General features: G+C 44.8%; 1 protein-coding gene across 2 annotated transcripts in view; it reads right to left on the bottom strand.

Annotated features, from left to right (window-relative positions):
• The window catches only part of LOC139059144 (uncharacterized), a 114,373-nt gene that overhangs the window by 28,170 nt on the left and 64,072 nt on the right, over positions 1-22,131 (bottom strand). For both annotated transcript variants that reach the window (XM_070537127.1, XM_070537126.1), the window contains exons 2-5: positions 16,528-16,756; positions 13,390-13,728; positions 8,139-8,469; positions 2,676-2,879 (exon numbers count right to left, since the gene is read on the bottom strand). In XM_070537127.1, the coding sequence (XP_070393228.1) occupies positions 2,676-2,879; positions 8,139-8,469; positions 13,390-13,728; positions 16,528-16,733 (1,080 nt within the window). In that variant the 5' untranslated portion in view covers positions 16,734-16,756. The remainder of the gene's footprint in view (positions 1-2,675; positions 2,880-8,138; positions 8,470-13,389; positions 13,729-16,527; positions 16,757-22,131) is intronic.

A 22,131-nucleotide genomic window follows, 5' to 3' on the forward strand; every position in this document is an offset into this window, starting at 1 on the left:
ATGCAAGAGCAGCGATCGGCACAGCGGCTGGTGACGACCGATCTGCTCAAAGTATGGGCGATGCAGTTAGCCCTACAGAAAGGGCTAATGTGGAGTGACTTCAAAGCAAGCACGTGCTGGCTGTCAAATTTTACGAAAAGAGAAGGCTTTTCTCTTTGAAGGCAGACAGGGATATGCCAAAAATTGACCAAAGAATACAAAGGGAAATTGCACAGTTTTCAGCGATGCGTTTTCAAGTTGCGCCACAGAAATGGCTACCACTTCGGACAGGTTGGAAATGCCGATCAGACACCGCTCTACTTTGACATGCCTGCCACCACAACCGTTGAAAAGAAAAAGGCGAAGCAAGTGCGTGTTTTGTCTTCCGGCTACGAAAAAACTAGAGTCACCGCAATGCTTTGTTGCACTGTGGATGGGCACAAGCTGCAGCCGTACCTTATCTTCAGACGGAAGACGCTCCCGAAGGATCCTGTTTCCTAGTGGCATGATTGTGCATGCAAATGAAAAAGGTTGGATGACCACGAACTTGGTCGCTGACTGGATTGATAACATTTGGAAAAAGAGACCCGGCGGCAGTTTGGGTCTGCGTGGGATGCTTGTGCTCGATGCGTTCAGGTGCCACCTTGACCAGCACATCAAGGACAAGCTGGCTGCATGCAACACCGACATTGTCGTGATACCCAGCGGCATGACATTGCAGCTCCAGCCGCTAGATGTTTGTTTGAACAAGCCAGTGGAAGATAGAATTCGGGAGCACTACACCAAAGGCTTGTCAGTGGCTGCCACGAATTCTTGCCCGCCAATAAAAAGAAGTGTGCCTTGCTGCAGGACTTTGCTGTATGGGTGAAAGATGCATGGTGCACGATTTCGTCTGCCATGGTCAACAAAAAACATCAAGAAGTTCAGGATTTTGAATGCCATGGACGGCACCGAGGATGAAATGCTTTGGTCTGTTGATAGCGATAAGGAGCTGTCCGACAACAACAACGAGTGATATGTATTGCCCAACGGGACTTGTACCAGTGCAGTGAAAATCTTGGCGGCAAGGTATGCCCCTTCCATTTGTGTTTTTATTCATCGCAACTTTAGTGTACTGGGAATAAATCTCTTTTTTTCCAAATGAGAGAAAACGGGTGTGCATTACAATCAAGGTTCTAACGTTTTTAATTTTTTGGTCACGGAAAATGGGCGCGTGTTACAATCGAGGGCGTGCTAGAATCGAGTAAATATGGTAACTATATTTTGCAACATTAGAGTACATGCTACATAAAATTACATGATTGTGGCTGTGCCAGTCAACTGCATGAGGTCGGTGCCATTAGTAAAGGCGCCTTTTCATTGTCAGCTTCGGTGTGATTTGCCACATCTCAGATACTGAAATAGGTGGACTACAGGAAGCTCATGCGCCGCGACAAACACAACGTGCGGCACTGCGCGGGTCCCTATACCAAATATTCGGTTCATCAAATATCAAAGTCAACATTCGATTGGCAAATCAAATTTTTTTAATGCCCACTCTTCAGTTCGACTTGATGATATTCGGGTATTCGCAGGCCCCCACAAATGAGATAACATTCTTGCAGTATTGTGCAAATGACTGATGGCCAACTCTTCTTAAAAGCATCAATGAGACAACGAGTCAACACAGCTTGCACTGAGAGAGTGAACAGTGGTTCAATAGACACATCACAGAATTATTGCACAACATTATAAGAATTGCTAACAGGTTTTTTTCAATTAAATGTAATGACAACTGTACAACTTAAACAGATTTAAATTAGTACGCGACGTTAAGAGAATTGCTACCGAGGCTCTTCATCAGAATGCATGACTAAATGTAGTGACATCCATGCAATGCAGGAAGATATGCTAAAACATAAAACCTTCCTGTGTCCAAGTAAGCTTTAATGATGCAATGAGAAATCTTGCACACCCAGCACACACAATGGGGCTCATCATTAAACATATGTTCAAGCAGATTCTTTCCTTCTCGCAAAGTACAATAGTGTGGATGCACATCACACCGTCACACATCAATGCCTGTAATTACAGTTCTAGCCTAGTGTAACACTTGATGCCCGGGATCCCCACCTGCACGGGCACCAAGAACAACATCAGCTCATTTGTGGCAGGAAAATGCCATCGCAACTGACTGCACCTGCCAACATGTCCACCTCCACCAGTGTCCTCAGCAAGTGGTTCACTCAACTCAGCCGGTGGATTTCATCCACAAAGAGAAATACACAGAGTCTACTGCTGCAGGCCTAAAATTAAAGGGGCCCTGGAACATTTTCGTAGGGGAAACCGCATTTGCTCTCGATCTATTTCAGTATGTTGAGAAGTAAGAGCAAAATGAATTATGACAACGCACAACCATAAGCTATTGGATGCAGAAACTTCAACATATCGTAATTTACTCGTCTAAGGCCCACACCATCCAAGTTTCTATTTCAGTCAGCAGCATACCTACAAAGCGTGTATCTGTGAGCTATACCAGGTAAGTGGTAGCTTATACGAGTCCTTCGTTTGGAATGTAATTCACATACTATTCCTCAAATGTAAATAAAATATAAAAATAAAGCAATTCACTGACACCATTTGTTTTTGTGTTGTTCATCCCTGCCCTGTTGCGCGCTATAACATTTCAGATCACGGCAATGCTTTTCCCATCCCACCTGCAGCGTGTAAAGCGGCAGGCAGCTGCCGGCCACGTCCATGCGTCCCGCCACGGCTGCCGACCGTCGAAGAAGGTTGGGGAGGCTCTGGCTTTTCCCTGCATCCGAATCCGGCTTGAGCCGGACACCCGACGACCTTAGCCTGTGCCAGGTGGTGAAGGACAGCTCGGACCGCGCCATGGACCCAGGACCACCGCTCGCCGGCTGCATACGTCCAACACAAAACAGACACAACCATTGCAGTCACCCACAGAGATATCATCATGGCTTTTGCTGTAGGGGGCAACAGCTCGACGCAACAAGAATTATGCTTGAAAAAAAAAAAAGTTTAACCGTCTGATTACTAAGTTCGGCTGTGTAACTTAAAGATACCAAAGAAAGTGTAGGTGGCATTTCCATACTAGGCAGAGGCGAGAAGTCCTGAAGAGGTACCTTATTCTGAAACACGTACAACTCATACATGCACAAATATGCACTACCAACTAAAGCTCTTAAAGAAATTAATTGGCTCATACTGCCTGTGAAAGTAATGGCATTGCCAGCCACACAAGCTTTTATGGAAGTTACTTCACAAACTGCTTGCCTAAAGCAAGGTTCCTAAATGTTTTTGTTTTGTACGTTTGCTCCCAACACCTCTTTTGATCCTAGTACTGCTATGCTGAAGCAGTACATGGCTTCGCTGCAACGTAGAGCATCTTTAAGAGCAGGTTCTTGCTTTGAAGTGTGGATTCTTGGCAATACGAATGATCCCTCCATACGTGACTTCACAGCTGTGTGAGCGATGAGAAGCTTTACTCAAAGGCAAACGTTAACTTAACCCGCAATTTGTACTTCTTAAACCTTCAGTCTGGGTAATACCGTATTTACTCGCATAATGATCGCACTTTTTTGTCCGAAAAATTGACACAAAATCAGGGGTGCGATCATTACACGGGTTAAATTTCCCGCGAAAAGAAAACTTTTTTTTTTTTCGTCCCGCATTTGCTGCGGGACACCAAAACAAAAATGGCGGCCAGCGTAGCAAGCCAAACGCACCGAACGCAATTTCTATTTTTTTTTTCTTCTCATGAGTACATTACGTGCATTGAAACAGTTTCTTCCCTATCAGTAATTAATAAAATCATTAATATTGGCAAGTTTGTGGCAATAACGTAGCCATGTCCACATTGAGGGGACAGAAACAGATGGCCGCACTTAGCTGCCAGTGACAGAAACACACGGCCGGCATGCTGCGGAAACTGCAGCATCTGTCTTCACTACTATCCTAACACGGCACGTTTCCGCTAAGGGTGGGTAAATATGTTAGCACTGTTACAAGCATCGGCGTATGTATAGGGTACACTTTTAACGTATCAGTGTAAATGTGGATACCATTGTTGCCGCTCGCGATTTGTTGCGTGTCCACGAGTGCAGATGAGAAGAATCAAAAGGTGCCTTTTTTGTTGTTGCTGTTGACCACAACCATTATAACGCCAACACATAATAAAGGCAAGTTTGGTGGCAGCTGTTTTTTAGTCATGGAAGTGCGGAAAGTGATGAAAGTAATGAAATGAGGCATCTAAAGAATTTTTGGTGCATGCAGACCGCTTAGTTTGTCTTGAAGAGTTGTTCGTGTAGCGTTCGACAGATGGTAAGCACGATCAATATTAGCTAGACTTGGCACTACATATCGCTACGGCAAGTTTAGGGTGCGATCATTACACGGGAAATAAAAAAAATCGAATTTCGACAAAAAAATTCAGGGGTGCGATATGCGGAAGGTATGTGCTAAAAGACGTTACTAGTTTTCATTAACAGTGCATGACATTACTTTAACGCTATCCAAAAGAATGCCATAGAACAAACACTATTTGGTCACTGCCGTCCTCACGTCAAACATGTTTCTACAGTCATGCGCCATTTTATTTGATGCTCTCAGGCCTAGAAATGACACAAACAAGGATGACCTATTGTACACATACTTTCAGCATTGAGAACAGAACAAGACAGCAAACAGACAGGATCGGAACTGGGTAGAAGTGTGCGAATATTTGAAATGCTTGACAACAAATCGAATCAGTAGTGCCTTATTTAATTTTGTCTTTAAACAGAATACTCACAGGGTGTCTACCAAGTTGACATTTCCAAATTCCCTGAGTTTTCCAGGTTTTCCCTGAGTGCCATTGCAAATTTCCCTGAGTGATGCAGAACTATGTTTTATATCAAGACGGGCTGAAACCATATCGCCTGATGTTGTCACTCTCTAGTAAGCACATAAAAAAAGCAACTTAATCCAATTTCAATACTAAGGAGCAGTGTTTTTGTTATTCAAAAAGAGAATAGAAGGGAGTGGTTAGTAAAATGCACAGAAAATAAAGTGTCTTCGAAAACAATTGCAAACAGGGTCGGACATTATCAAATACGAATAAAAAGGAGATGCATACAAAGGCAAATATTTCCTAATATGAGCTATTTCTATCAACTGATAGCAACCTCAGTGGGATGAGGCCTGAACTCTGTCACAATTGAGATTCTCTCTCAACAGCTCGTAAGTCAACCTCAACAGTCCTGACATACTCTCAGCCCGCGCACGACGCCCGAGTGTTGTGTTGCACTGCTTCAAAGGGTGTATTTTGGTTTGGATGAGGGACACGTGCATCTCGGCATCAGCCAAAACTTTACTTTTTGAGCTCAAGCTCTTTCAAAACGGCGGCAACAAGCTTTCTTTCTCATTTATTCCTCAATCCGTAGGTCACTTCTGTTCTTGTCCGTCTTCCGCCACTCGTTCGCCCCAAGGACCATTTGAAGCATCTTGATCAGTTGCACAGTCCACGACCGATTTTTCGAGCTTCCTAGGGCCCGCGAGAACGTCCGAAAAATCGGCCAGTTGGAAAAAAATAAATGCGTGTCATTTACTGCCCTTAGGGGCTCACGCCGCCACAGGCACGTTCGAAAACGCTCTGAAGGCCTGTCGGTACACATATTAGGCATGCCTGTGCTCGTACTGCGACAGGAAATGGCGGGAGCCCGCGTGTATAATTAAGATATACATACTGTATTCCGTGGCAATAGCCCCTTCCCACGCTTGTTATGCTTCACTGCAATACTTTTCCGTAACCTTTACTGAGTACCATTCTTTACAGAGGCGAAGCTGACTTTCACGAACCGGCATTATGCAACGTACCGTGTTTTCCAAGTTTCTAAGCCAATCGCGAGGACCACAAACGTGGAGTCCGTGCCATTGCTGACAGCAGCGAAACCTTTCAATAAAAAGTTCGGCACCCAAAGGCAAGAAGCTTCATAGCGAACGTCGAAGCAGCTAGGCCTAGCGTTGCCGCAGTGGCGGCAACGGGTGCCAGCGGATCTGCGTGCGAGAGTGCCGGTTCGAGGCAGCGAAGTAATCAAAACGGCAGCGGTGGTGCCTTTGATTAATGCCCTTTCGGACCTGCGGTCGCGGCAAAACGTCCGGAAAATCGGACGGCAAAGAGTTCTTGCGTCGGAAATTTCACACGTTCTGATACGTTGACACTACGGGGTACCAGGTGGCGCCGCGAAGCCGTCCAAATTATCAGAAATCGGGAAAGTCGCTCGTTGACTGTACACTGGCAACTCCTCCTGCCAACGACAGGGAGTCAAAGACGATTCATCACGATTCCTGACTGCTACTCGAGTCAGCATTACCGCGACTTTCGACCCTTTCAATAAAATTGCCGCTAATTTTCCCGGATAGAGGCCCAAATTCCCTGAGTTTTCCCTGACTTTTTCCAGAATACTCAAAATCCCTGAGAATTCCCGGTTTTCCCGGTTTTCCCGGTTGGTAGACACCCTGACTCACTATTCATAAATATGGATATTTTTTTAATATTTACTGAACATTTCAATGTGTCAACTTAGCACAATAATATATAGAATTTGAGCAAAAGTATGATAAATTTGATCCCTGCAGGCATACTAGTATAGGTATAAAACATAATGAGACCTTACATAGTGGAGCAGGCTAGGTCACTCAGGAACCTAGACTTTAATGACTATAAAGCAATCGTTTGCATGCTCAAGGAATCTTGTGTACGCAGCGTATGCAACCAAACTGCTTTATTTGTTCCCAATGTTTCATTTGTGCTTTTAACAAAGAACACTCCATAACATGCGATGTAACTACAGAAACTTGCCGACATCATGACTATTCGATATGTATTCAATTTGGTCTGAAAAATCTGCACACCCCTAGCATTGGGTCCTGTGGTCCTGTACTGCACAGTCCCTCCTGTCTGTTTCGTAGTTTCTGTATTTTAGAGGAACTGTCTACCAATTTTGAAGGACCTCCTATTTTGTAGCACTACAGAAAGCCTACCATTCAAAATGTCTAAACACGCAGCTGTTTCTTAGGAAAGTGAGCAGAAATTTCTAAAACATTTTTTTCTATCTACATAGTCCCTTCTTTAAACTGTATATGGACGCCAGCAACACTGAATACTGAACGCAATGGCAATGCAGCGCCAGTAAAAGCGAGAAAATGTAAGCACATAGGGTTGCCGCAGAAATGGCTACCTTGTGTGAAACACTGACATTATGACCCTAATAGCCCTCCTTAGCACATAATCCATTGCATGAGTCATTAGTTTTATTGTTTTTCTTTTTTTTTTCTTAGTCACATAAAATCTCGTGTTTCCTACAGACACAGTCTGTGTAATGTGTGTGTTTCAGTTGACGCTGCTGCAGAAATCCAAGCCTTTTGTGCAACACTGCGGCAAGCACACTGTGGTAAGGAATGCCTACACTGGCGTCGTGATGACACTGGCATGCCTTAAAAGTGCAAGGAAGTTTTGACAGGAACCCTCACACTACTACCACAATGTGAATTGCACTGATGCATGTCCCCATGTCAAGAGCGCACATATGAGGATTCACTGATGCAACACACTACTTCATCTGCACAAAGGCAGCGCTACTTTTCAATATGCGTTGATGGAAATGATAAAGAAATTACCCTACAATGCAAAGAAAAGTTAGCAAAAGCACCTAAAATACAATTTTAAGCACTATGTCAATGTATTTAAGCAATATAACTCTCCCTGAAAGGGTTTTAGGTCACATAATACACAGTTTGGCTTACACTGTTCCACAGTCGAGTGAAACCACATGTCACTTTTGCACCACTTTTAGAACTAAATTAAATATATAATTCCTTGCTTATGGAATAAAAGAATGCTAGTTTCCATCAAAGTGAAACACGACCTTCTAGTTCCCACCCCAACCCAAACACATGTCGTGAATGGTAGACAGTTCCTTTAACACAGCAAATACGACACATTTCAAGCAAACCAACCAGCTGCAGAAGCATGCTAAACAAGGCTTGTTGGTTCATGTTGAAGCATGTCGAACAGCGCAAAAGAGGGGACGCATTCTACACTGTACATCCCCATCTTTTGCGGCTGTTCAATTCTGTTCAGCCGACCAACTAAACTTCCTGCCATAATGACCCACCGCAGCGCTCGCAGCACTGCTGCTGTGGTGGCTCTGCTGGTCCGAGGGCACGCTGCCTTCCGATAGGTCGTCCGAGAAGTGTGTTCCACTCTGCTGGAAGGCTATCGTGTAGTTGTCCTTGTTGGCCTGGCACGTCAGCACAAGGTCATGCTCCTCAAACGAGCTGCAGTCCAGGCTGTCCGTGGAGAGGGCACCCCCGTTGCCAGCACCAGCCCGCCCTCCCGTCAGCGGGGGTCCGCACTCCTTGACGGGCGAGAAGAGTGGCTCGTCCCGGCAGATGGACATCTCACCAGAATCTTCCTCATGTCCCGAGCTGCTCTCTGTTTTTGCACTAAAGGAAAGAAAAGAATGTCACTGATAGTCTACTCCGGCCAGCCTGTATGTGCATTTTACAGATGTTGTTAACACCTTGTTTCATTGTCTTTATGAATAGTGGATGTACAAGGGATGTTCCAGCCCAGAACCAATGTTTCAACTAGGGCATCTGTCTTGGAAAACAAGTCCCCTTTTCAAAAACATTGGCACAAAGCTGAAGCCTCCCTTTTTTGCCTTCTGTTTATCAATTACAGCAAAGCTTCATATGGCTAGGCTTCCATGTATGTTTCATGTTTGTGTGTTAACAATAGAAAAGGTGAGCATGGGCCAATCCCGGATATAGAGAAATATTGGGCCGACCTGCAGCAGAGGTGAAGCAGGCTTGAGGCACTCTGCCAATAATAATAATAATAATAATAATAATAATAATAATAATAATAATAATAATAATAATAATAATAATAATAATAATAATAATAATAATAATAATAATAATAATGGTGTGATGATGGTAATAATAATAACAACAACGACAATAATATTAAAAGCCGGCAAATCTCACACCCTGTGGGAATGTTATACGAAGCAGTGTGCAGGGAACCTACGAAGTTAATGAAACGAACACAAGAGCACCAAGACGTAGGCGGCTATTTCATGACCTACATGACACAAATGTCATGACCTATCATTTATGTTCGTCATACACTCATGTCATGCTATGCCAATTTTGGTACATACCAAGTTAACGAAATGACCATGAGAGCATCAAGACATAGGCAGCTGTTTCAACACCTACATGACACACGTCATGATATTCATGTCATGACCTATCATTTATGTTCATCATACACTTGTGTCATATACTGTGTCATACTATGCCAACTTGGGTACCTACCAAGTCAACGAAATGACCATGAGAGCACCACGACATACGCAGCAGTCTCAACATCTACATGACACACCTCATGATATTCACGTCATGACCGATCATTTGCGTTTGTCATATACTCTTTTTATACTGTGCCAATTTTTCGGTACATACCAAGTTACCGAGACAACCATGAATGCACCAAGACATAGGTGGCTAGATAGTACTGTCAAAGTGGCAAATGTTTGCCAAGAAATGCTTTGCATTTTTAATAATAAATGAAATAAATAAATCAAGATGCACTGCTTCAAGTCGATGGGTATAGTGGAATCGTTTCTGAACAGCACATGGACTTATGAACAGGAGGCACTGCCATATACACAAAGGACAAAATGTATGTACAACCATGCACTCTTGACTCGCACGAAGACAATGTCACTGACTGTGGGGACATCTGCGCCGTAAAAACGAAAAGGGGTTTTGTGATATCCACTGTGTATATAGCTCCAGGCACACCCAAGTGTGGTATCGTGAAGTTCATGACCATGCATTTAGCCTTGGTTAGCCATGATGACACTACCCGTGTGATCATCATTGAAGACTTCAATGTGGATATTTCCAAACCATACAAGAAATGGTTCACTCAGTTTGTGCTAGAAGACCTTGGTTTGACGTGCCACACCAATCCGAGTCACTCAATTAGTCAACAACAGCTGTGTATAGATTTAATTTTGGCCAACAATCTGTCTAGGGATGTAACCGAACCAATCAGTGCATATCACAGTAACCACAAAGCTACCATCCCTATTATTATCAAATGATGGAAATAAATACATGTACCCCTGTCTAACTCTGTGTGATGTGCTACAGCTTCAATGGTCATCCACCTTCCCAGAGTGGAATGGCTCCTCAATCTCCTCCATCTTCCTGTGAACCTCTACCTTGTATTTGCTCTCTTCCTTCCTGGTTGCCCATATAATCAGGTCAAGATGTATTTTCATTTGATCAGGCAAGCCAGGCTGTCTCCTGAGAGGAGCAAGCACCGCACACTGATATCACAATACTCCTTGGTGGCCCTTCGTGTCCTCAGAGAGTAATTAATGTTTTTCAACTTTCTTCAGCCGTGAAGATACGAACACAAAGCACAAAACAGGTGCTACTTGGCGCACTGGCCCAGCTTATAAGGGCCAATTTCAGTTTTCAATTTTTATTAGCCATATAATTTAACTTAGAAGCCTAGCTTCATGCAAACACAGTCACACCAGATAGTTCATGAAACAACAACTGTAATTTTCCATCAACATGTAATTATAGATTGTCTTCCTTTATTATTATTAGTAAGACTCCAATGCATATCTGCAACAATTCCCCCCAAGTCGTCTATGTGTTAACGACTAATGCTGAACACGAAGGCATTTCGCAGATCTATTTGCGTTAGCAGAGGTTCAGCTTAATGGAAATGCACTGAATTAATGAAAATGATATATATATGTAGATTTAAAGCTACGTAGCTTATAGAAAGCTTATCTTAACGAATTCCAGCTTAAACATTTATTGTAAAATTATTTCTAACAGTTGGTTGCATTATACAGAGGCTTTTCTCACACACAGTGTATGTGTGTGTGAAGTGATTTTTCAAGAGAAATGGAAGAAATAAGTGCAGTGCCGTAACTGTCTCTCACAGGAGGACACCTCAACAGCACTGCATGGGCAAAGGGGTATGGGGAGAAAAAGATGGAGGAGATAGAGACCAGGAGTAAAAAGGACAGAGAGACCGGAATAGTAAAAAAAAAAAAAAAGACATAATGTAGCTAAGCATTTGCGGGGCCTAGAGCCGTGCTCTGAGGTGTGTTGCTTCACGGAATTCGATCAATGCCGAAAATGCATTTGAGGCAAGCTAAGCAGACAGATCTTAGTTATGCTGAATCTTTGCAACTTACAATACTGACAATGTTGGCTCAGCAGTCTCTAATGAAAAAAATATGCAGATCCCACACATGGTGGAAATCTATGGTAACAAAAAGCGTTTGCTACAAAATGCATGTGATGAAAGGTTTCAGTATATTGGCTTGTGCATGCACTTAACTTCAGCTGTTGAGACTTGCTAAGGAGCCATCATAAGCAGACATGCATACAAGCACGATTGTGACGTGAGCCTCCTCAACGTCAATGTGTAGCTGAACGCGTAAAGACACCACAAGTACAACGCACAACACATCAGCACAATGAGAACAAGGAAACACCCTTACACAAGTCTGCAGTGCTGAACAAGACACACCTGCTATGTATGTATGAGAGGAAATGAGGGAGAGAATGCTCAATGTCACTCTCAAGCACCTGCCTACAACTGGTTTTACAGGTGTGGCACAGAGGCTGCAATTAAGGGAATGCCTAATGCCACTTGGAGTACAAAGCCTGATACTTGAGCATCAAGAGAAGGAAGACGCACTTGTATGCACAATGCACCACTGAAGTAGACGGAACACCCACTGGGTGTTGCGTGCGGGCCGAATTGAGCCAATCCTGAAGGCGGCGCAATGCCACACAGCGTCGCAAAGCACCAGCTGCTACAAAGGAAGCATGACAAACTGGCGCTCTTGCAGTTGTTTAAGCAAACTGTCACTATGCGATGCTAGCTTGCATAGGGAAGGGCTGGTACGGCTGCTGTTCTGTCCTTCCACGCATGTGTCAGAGTCCTAACGGGTAGAGCAGCATCAAGCTGTTGCCTTGGGCAACTGCGATTAAAAACTTGCCATTGAACACTACAATATCTACAATTATTACTGAGACTGCGATTGAGGATACCCAGCTGAACAGAGAGGACCAGGGATCGATCGTGACAAAGCTTTGCGTTAAAATTATTTATATTCTGTGCAGAACACTGACTGGCATATAAACATATATAATTCCTGATTGCTGACAATTCCTGCTTTTTGCACCCCGAAGAAGTTTCATCAAAATCGGGTTAAACCCAATTTCTCCTCGAAGTTAGCCCTCTTGTGAACGATAATAATAAATGCAGGTGTTACTCAACTAATGAACACTGCCTACCATGTGTGAGCAAATGGTCAAGATATATCAGCAATATCATTCATATATGAACATGATATTACAATTCCTTTTTGCTAACAACTCAAGTGAAAGGCAGCACATATAATATACTCAGCGCCTGTCAGCCTCGAGTGAATGAATGGTTGTTGCTTTCTTAGGAGCTGCGATTACACAAATACGACAATGGCTAATCGCATCACATTTCCTGCACATAGTGTACCTAAACAGTGGTAATGCATTAGAGAAGGCAAACGTAGCGCTAACATCGCTCTGCATTGCAAACAGTAACTGTGATGTTGAGAGGACATGTACTCAGATATATTACGTTCGAAGAGGGGTGACAGGTTAGTCTGCTTATTATTCCATTATTTTATTGCAAGAGCATATGGCGTGAAGCAGTAAAAAAACCAGGATGATACAGGATATCTAGGATGAATATAGAAATGCTCGAAATGCATATGATATGTATGTCAACAAGAGCTTGTAAAACAAGGAAAATCATCCCATCTTTTGTGCACACGCCTGTGTGCACAATAACCTATACTTGTTTCCGGTGCTAAATACGTAAAGTGCGTAGAACAAAGTGAAGGGATCACCAAGCATGCATTTCGCTATTTTTGTTTGTTTGTTTGTTTGTTTATGTGCGTGCATTTCTCATAGTACAAATATAGCCTGCCAACGAGAAGTTGTAGAAATGAGTTGTTCACATGATTAGCAAGCTGTTCTCTTTGTCACAACATATTTCATTGTTTCAGATTGTTTAAATATGTTTGTGTCCAAAGAGAGACTATTGCTTGCGTTAAATGTCTGTCACAGTTGCCAGGAAAATTGTGAGCTTTTGGCCGCCAGACAGCGAAGACCCCGATTTCCTCCCAGTTTTCCTCTTTAAAAGTAACACTTGATTTTTAACCTAAGAATTATAAAACACGTGAAAGGAGGACCCTACGTTTTATAAAACTTTTTTGCCACATTGCAATCCTGCACGTTGCCACCCTAGCGTAGATAAATGCTGCTTACTGCACTGAAGAGGCATCCAGTGGCAGAGCTTCCAGAAATGAGCCAGACACCGAGGCGCACTGCTCCCCGCGGCTGGCTGACTGGAAGTCCCCTCCATACAGGGCCGGAAGCGTGAGGATGGCATGAATGTCCTCCGACCGAAAGGTCTCCATGTCGATTTCCGCCAGGTTGGCATCAAAGTTCTTAGACAGATCCTCGTACGAGAGATCCACACCACCAAGGCCTCCGCCGTCATCACTGCCTATCACGCAGGCATCCCCGGACACTGACAAGATGCTGCGCCGCATTAGCCGACCCGATGACGTGAGCGATGAGGAGCATAGATGCCTCTGGAATTCCCTGGAAAGGAATGAAGAAACAACAAATGAAGCAAGAAAGCGAGAGTTCGCACTCCTGCATTCCCCCACCACCCGAGGAATACAGAGAGCTACAAATAAATCTGGGCTGATCTTTAAAAGATCTGATGGACTTTTGTTTAGCCATATTTTTGCTACGCGAGAAAAATAGCACACCTGCATGGAGACATTTAAGCGGGGAAGTTGCAAGTGTGCATCATGAACCATTAAGGCAGAGCTCTGCAATGCACATGGTCCCTTTTTCCTGTGGCCCAATTTTTCGTGATATCTTGCATACTTATGCCCTAACTGAATATGATGACATTAATGATCATGTCCCCTTTTTGGAAGTAGAAGAGAACAAGAAGCTTAAAAAAGGACAGAGCAAGGTTGCTCAAGATTGGTAAGATACTTCAAATGCCGCATTTGCCATATTGTGCCTGAACTAACAAAGAAGAAACACCTAAGGCAGCAGAGGGAAAGCAAGACAGATTAATCAACTGAAAGGTGTTGTGAAGCCTCTTTAAGACAAGTTGAATATTAATGCTATCCTGCCACGTCACCCATGGTGCACGTCACATAAATTCACAACCAGACGGCAACTTGGAAGGGTTAGTAAAGCACACATGTGACGGAAAAGCAAGGAGAGACAAAGAGGAAGAAACGCAAGCACTAAACGGCCATCAAAACGTTTTGTTCTTAAACCCAATACGTAACCTCAAGACACAATGCAGTGCACACTGTTCAGGCTGCAAGCTGTTCCCTTCATGACATCACCATTCAACAGCCACACTACACAAAGAACGAGAGCAGTAGAAGTGCTCTTTGTTTGCAAGTACAACACCACGTGTGCACCTTGGCTGCCTGTTGATGAGTCACAAGGATGAAACCCCTTGTTTGGATTCTATGCTGGCTTCCTGCAGTGCAGCAGAACTGTGCCATTGTGATTTATTTTTGTGGAAATGTTTGCCTGTGATCCTGTTCACACTGTTCACACATTTTCATCTGCATGCACTGTCACAAAGCTCATTGCTCACGCTGTCTCGGCATCCTTCCGTATCAGCGCCTTGTGCCGTTGCTGCAGTTTTTATATTCCCAAATGTGACAAGCAACTATTTGTGGTGAGCTCGGAACAGCTGCAAAGCGTGGCAACTTCTTTCCAAAATGAAGTTGGATTTAGTAAAGCAATTTAGTAAAGCAAAGTTGGATGAAGTTGGATGAAGCAATAAACCTTTCTGTACTGCACAAAGGGCAGGCATCATTCACATAAAAGTAATGGAAAGAGGTAAGGATGCGAGGGAAACTAAAATAGCTTGTGTTGGCATGTGACCACAGCAGCAATGATTTCTTGAAATGAAGTATGACTACGCCTGCATGCGAGTCTCTGCTGGGCTGCACGAGGTGGAGCGTGGTGGGAGGTAATGTCCAGAAACTTCACCATGTGTCAAAGCTATTGCTGCAGGCGGAGGGCCTGCAGCAATAGCTTTGTTTTTGCTCACACCTACACCTACACAGGACTTACGCAGAATATTACAGGGAATAGCATTCACAGGAGATATATAGACAAAGAGAATGAATAGCACTATAACAAAGGGCATGGCAATATCACTGATTGATACCAGCGTCACATCATATTCCTCTTCTCCTCACAACATTTCTTTTTCATTTCAGCACAAAGTAATATATGTATAACAGCAAACTTATTATGCAGTCAATTTTCATGTATAAACTGGTATCTGAACAATGTGTGCATCAAGGAAGTGGCAGTCAATGACCCACTAGACTGGATGAAGAGCAAACAGAGACAAACATAGTAGAACAGCTCCTCTACTTTATTACTTGAAATTTCAATGTGGGATTCACCTATACTAAAAAACTGGATGACTGAATGAATCACAGGAGTATTCTTACAGCGGCAAAGGTGGAATGTAAATATGGTCCGATACAAATGTAGTGATTCCCTCTGCTCGATTCTGTGCGACTTTAATCATCCACCATGCAAAGCCAGCTCCCTGTTAATGTGGGCAGAGGAGTGCCACTCTTACCACTGATGAAGCACAACAACAAATGGCATTCGAATAGAGTTGCTACATTATTCCTGTCATGCAGTCTGGTCTTTCTTATGCTTGCATTTCATTCTGGCATGGTAGCATGTGGCTACAGGTGCACATGTACATGCATCACATGTACATACATCAGAACTCATGGAAAAAATCTACATTACAATTATATATCTTTTTACTGTTCACCACACCATGTTCCCAAACATACAAGGAATTAAGCTTGTTCTGCCATCACCTTTATGCATGCTAACGCAGGCTCATGAACTGACCAAGATTTGTCAAAATGCAGAGCTTTCTCTTCTAAAAAAAAAAGGACCCCAAGATATCAGGGCTTTCCATCACAATAGTGTTTCGTATGTCACAGTAACTATCTTTAACCACAACTATACGAAGTAACAGAAAATGAAGCAAGAGAAAGCTTACGAGAATTGTTATGTTTAAATAAAATCTAAAAATAAAATAAAATAAGTTAAAGAGAAATGACAGTGGTAAAAAAAATACCTTGCCACAGGTGAGAGGTCGCTGAACAAATATTTTCTGCAGTAAGTGTGTGGTGCTTCACTAGCATCAAAAGGTACGCGGGTGGCCATTACATCGTTATAAAGTCATGCGGCCCCTCCGCCTATAAAGTTGTGCGACTATCACGTCACACTCATGCTTATATCATTAAAAATGTGCCAACTATACCGATACCGATCCCCGTAAAAACATTTTGCTACAACACAGACTCTGAGGCCCACCTATTGAAAGGGTAGTCGGCGCACCACTGCAGCTCATCTCCCCCATCCTGCAGCAGCACAGAGTCCGTGCATGAGGAAGTGGTGCTAGCAGGTGCATCCTTTTGTGGCCGCCTTAGCGCCCCAAGGCTGCTGCTGTTGTTGTTTGTGTAGTTGAGTTGCGACAGGTCATACTGCTGCTGCTGCTGAGCCAGGGCCGCCTCCATCATGCCTGACAGGGCGCCTGCTCTTCCTGCAACATGTCAAAGCATAAACAGCCGCATGGTTAGCACACAGCTCTGCTCTTGCCACTGGCTTGCATGTTCATCAGAATATCAACAATGGGTAAGTTTCACAATTGCCATTCCATGTGCTTCATCTCTGAATGTTGATCCCAAAAAGTGCAGTACGTACAGTGCTCAGCAATGCAAACGTGATACACAGATCGCATGGCAGCTGGCACTTCTTGCAATCACAATGTGATCACAAAGGCTCTCGCGTTTAACACATAACACAATGTGTCAGCTTGGCGTCTCCAGTGCCTACTGCTGGTGCAATAGGAGTCGGCAGCCATGTGCTCCGAATGCCATGTTGGAATCGCTAAGCACTGCGCAAATCAGAAGGTGTACGAAAGTGCTGAAATCAGCTCAGCACCAGTCAAGGCATATTGCCATGAACACAAAACAAAGACGTTAGTACAATAAAGAAAGTACTAATACTTAAAAAAGAGACGGCAAATGTCACTGGCATTGCATCACAGTCATGTTAATCAATACTTCTATAGGGACCACACATTTTGTTTGAAGAAGTTTGAATTACCTGAAGCTGAACAAAAGGTGGTAAACGAACGAGTTATTTCATAAAATGATAAGTTATCTATACTGCACAGAAACCATGGACAGATCACACATATTATATTCATTCTGCCCATAAATTGGCCATTCAGCTGAGGTACCATAAACAAAATGTATTGCCTTCACTCTCACTACTGCAACTGTGAACAACAAATGTATTCTAGAAGGCAAACCTCCCTCAAACAAATTACACTAAAGAGGTACTTGGCTGAAAATGGTCGGCCTCTGAACTTTGCAATGATGGCAACATGGACAATAACCATTTATGTTTATTGCTGCAGTGTTTTGTATCTTGCTGAGGTCTCACAAGCCTCCAAACAGTTAATCAGACGCAACCACTACAGCAAAGCCAGGTAAGTCAAACTTGAACAAACTTGGAAACTTAAGGATATGTCCTGCACTAGCACAATAAAAGCCGTTTCTGCAATGGGACTTGTCTTCACTGGTCCGATGAAGACATGGCCCTTGTTGAAACGCTGGCTCCAGGGCAAGGCTTGTTCACCTACTACATTGATCAATACTATAAATGACATGCCAAGTCACTAAATAACATGTTTAACTTCCCTTTACACAAACCACATTTCTTTGTTGTGAACAAGATAATCAACTGCAAAATAAGCATGAAACATTCACATAGGTAGTTGCTTGTGTCATCTCCACCGCGTCACGTAAAATGACAAAGAAGATGGGTAGTCCACAGGTACTTGGGACGTTCTGATATCAGAGCACTTGCCAGTTTTAAAGATGCTTGATAAATGCCCTTTGTTCTTACCCCAAATGGAATACATGCAGAGCCACTGGTATGCAATTTTCAACTGCTAAAACCAAAGGACGGTTCTCAGTGCTGCTTCGGCATGCAGGCTCGCTATCGTACTGGAGCTAATATTTGGGCACATCCTCATGTTAAAGATGCTCAATAAGTGCCTCTTGTTTTTAGCATCAATGGAATTCATTCACAGCCACAGGCAGGCCATCTTCGACAAGTCATGGGTATATGTGCCTATTGCTCACAAACAATGAGTGGCTTCTGTAAACCCAGTTCAAAGTTTCCCGAAAAACAGAGGTAACAGAAACAACCACAGGTTATAGCGTGAGTGAGGCATCTTGTCAAGATTGAAAGAGTAACTGTAATACCAAAAATATCACATCTATTAAACATTAACTAAAATGCTGTAGGCATTGCACAACATAATAAAGGACTAAAAGCATCAGGCAAATACTAGCCCCGCATTCTTGAGTGAATACCAATGCCTGCCTTGTTGGTTGACAGGTTTTGCAGAGTGATTGATCCCTCTTTCATCCAGGTGTACACTGGAATAACTTGTTTTGAGAAGGCCCAAGGAGTTGGTGATCCCCTAAATTTGTTAGAATGACTGCCAAGCCCTATAGTAACGAGAAATTTAATGCATCAGTGACAACAAGAACATGCATATTAAGACTGGAGTTCAGTTCCAACGTGAAAAATTTTGCAGGAAATGCTGCATGTAAGCATACTTCTCGTTCTGGGTGCCCCAAAAGAGCATGTTTCTCAATCCTAAGTAGCCCATCACATGAACGAGAAATATCTTTCTATACAGCTTTTTTTTTTTTGCCATCCTTCCAGATAACCTTGGCTGCCCATAAGCTCCAGGCTAATTCAAAGCTCATCAGTATACCATCTCATGCCCCTCACCGGCCGTGACCAGCATTCGCACGCTGACCGAGCAAGGATGCATCAAGGAAAAGGGAATTTCCGAGGCAGAGCCCCATCGCACTTAATCCGCGCTCGAAACTCGATTTGGCCATCGCGGCAGTCACGGCCATTCGATCGCCGGCCCATTTCCGACCATGGATCCGACGCTGCTCGAAAGGATCAGGCCACGTGGATCAGGCCATCAGACCACGTCACACGCCACGTCACTATTGGTCGACCGCAAGACGAGCAGACGGCCAGCGCCAACCGAACGCACTGAGCCGGCGGCAAACAAAAAGGAAACAAGACCTGGGCATCGTGTAACTGCAGCTGGCCAGCAGTGTGCCTCGATGCGGGCGCCTTGCCCGCCACTCACCCTGCTCAACAAAACGCCACCCAGAGCCTCTTATCTTTGCTTTTACTACTTTATTTTTCCCGAAACAACAGCGGGAAATACGCCTACCATATCCTACCGTGCCGGAGCACACGCACAGGGCGGAACAAAGCGATAGCGCGCCGCGCGCTACATGAAACAGCGTCCGCCCCGCAGAGCAAGCAATCTCAACCGAACGGCTACAACCCGAGCCGCCCGGCTCGCACGTCCAGTGACCCCAAGCCCGCAGGACGTGCTCGCGCGCAGGCAAGTCCAACGACCCAACAGGAAAATTAAATTGTTAAGCTAGATTATTAATCCTACTTTTGGAACAGCAGATCACTCTGACCAAGTGCGAGCGATAGAATGATGCACCGGAAAAACGAGAGACAGGTGGCGACGCCACGTTCGAGTTTCCGCTTCTTGTGACGTCACAGCTCGTGACAGCGTCGCTATCAAACGGTGCATTCTAAGATGCACTATATTCAGCGCGGCTCTGAATCGAATGTAGACAGGCGAGTCGCCTGCGTGTTCCAGAGAAGCGGGGGAGGGCTCTCTCTACTAATCTCAATGAAGCTTCCATCAGTCAGCGCCATGCGGCAGAAAGCGATGGAGGCGAACAATCGATCAGCTCTTCAAGTTCTAGTTTCTGGTTGGCTGACCTTACCCACAGCATTCGCTGCACGTTATGGAGTTACTGAGATGGTGTGGTGCATAAACAGCGCGACTGAGCGTAAGGAATGAAAGAGCCACTCGCAGTTGTCAACAGGATCAACGCCACTGAAAAACGAACGATGGCCAAGGAATGCTAATTAAGTACTTTATTGGGGTCAATGCTCCTGAGAGAGTAATCGTGTTGCTTCAAGATCCCTCCGCACGCCCGAAGCGCAAGTGATGCATCATGAGCCCCGCAAAGTAAAACAAGCGTTGGCGCGCGTATAAGGTTAGAGTGTGGGCCATATGGTCTACTTCCCCCGGCGCTGTCGCGAGATTGTTGTTGTTATAGCAGCACGGGGGCAAAATAAGCCTTCGCCAGAAGGGCGCGCCCGGATTGCTGCTCGCCGCCGCGACGACGTCTGCATCTCGGCTGACCTCTCTTAACGCCTTACAAGGGACGGTCGCCCCAAGGTTCCAGACAAGGTTCCGGCACAGTCGAAACAAAACGGGCCGTGCCGTCCGACGATAAGCCAGATTACTGACGGCATCGCAACCTGAAGACGTTTTCCAGTCCCCAAGCGTAATCCACGGCGACAGAAAGGCGCCTTGGCGTCATACTCAAAAAAGGTATATTTACCACGCAGTAGAATACAACGAAAGGGCGAAGCGAGATCACCAGTGAAAGGGCGAAGCGTGATCGCCAGTGAACAATAACGAACCCGCAGAAGCTATATACTATAGAAGTTTCTGAAATACGCGCGGTTAGGGGGAAGAGCGGACGCTACATAGTGCTCGTCAGGTGAAAGCAGCGTTGGAGAGACAACGACAGAAAAGACAGAAAGAGTTGGAGAAATGCGAAACGCAAAAGCGCAAGGAGACAAGAGCAGGTGCACGGCAGTCGAAACAGCAACTGCACAAGCCCACTTTGGCGCAGGCAGCGCCCCGCAATCTCCTTTCCCACTTTACCTTTATTTTACTCTTTTTTTTTCTTCTTTTTAACGGCTTGACAATGTATGCGCACCCGTCAGCGTATTCGATTATCGGCGTTCCACGCAGAGGCTGGACCACCCCGAATCCTTGCAGTGCTGCCGCTGCTGCATGCCGTGGGCGCCCAGCCCAACCCCATTAAAGAACGCGTCGAGGAGGAGGGGGAGGCGCGACGCCACTCTGACGTTCCCCAGGGTGACGTATGGCAGCCGCGGCGCCGGTCCGGGTTCATTGCTCCCTCTCTCTCTCAGCCCCCACGCGCGCCGCCGCGTGCCCGTCTTTACGATTACGGCCACCCCGCCTGAAACCCGCCGCACTGTGGAACTCAATTTCTGGCCTCCCCGCAGAGACGCCTCCCTCCGGCTTGCACCCTTTCTCCCTCTCCCAACTTCTCGGGGCAGTTCGGACAGCACCCACGTTAACCTATAAGAGAAGACTACGTATCCTCGTCACCGACTGCAAAGGGCGGGTATGCATGGCATGGCAACTGCTTTTGTTCCCATTGTAAACGAGGGAGGAAGCCAGGCAACCTTGCTTCCTGGTGGTGACCGACCGAATATTGTCCCCATACAGAAAGAGGGGGTGTGCAGAGCGCTCCTTACTTAAATCATTCGTGCGGAAAACTGCAAGCTGAAATAGGTCTAATAAAAAAAACCACGAAAAATAGTACGCCATCCACCTGACAGTAGTAGACTGCTGCAAATGTTCTATAACGTGTTTTCTAAAAGCGATCGAACCTCAGAGTTGAAGAAAATTCGTCCTATCCAGCAGCATCGAACGGCGTGGTTCCGAGGCAGCGGTCCCGGGTTCAGCCACCGAAGCAGGACGAATTTTCTTTAACTTCGGGTTTCGTTATCAGATGACAACGATACACAAACTTTTGCGGCAGTTCGCAACAGTCAAGTGGATGGCAATTTTTCCTCAAACGAAGACTCCTTGAAATCTCCGCAGCAGTGGCAAGGGGATTGCAGTTTAATAAATCGCAGAGAGGCGCAGAAACTGGACACCGGCCTAAAAAGCAAACACGCTATACACACGGTCTATAGGAGCAGCTTTCTCATTATCGAAATTATGCGCGTATACGT

Source organism: Dermacentor albipictus, chromosome 4 (assembly GCF_038994185.2).
Source record: "Dermacentor albipictus isolate Rhodes 1998 colony chromosome 4, USDA_Dalb.pri_finalv2, whole genome shotgun sequence".
Lineage (NCBI taxonomy): Eukaryota > Metazoa > Arthropoda > Arachnida > Ixodida > Ixodidae > Dermacentor > Dermacentor albipictus.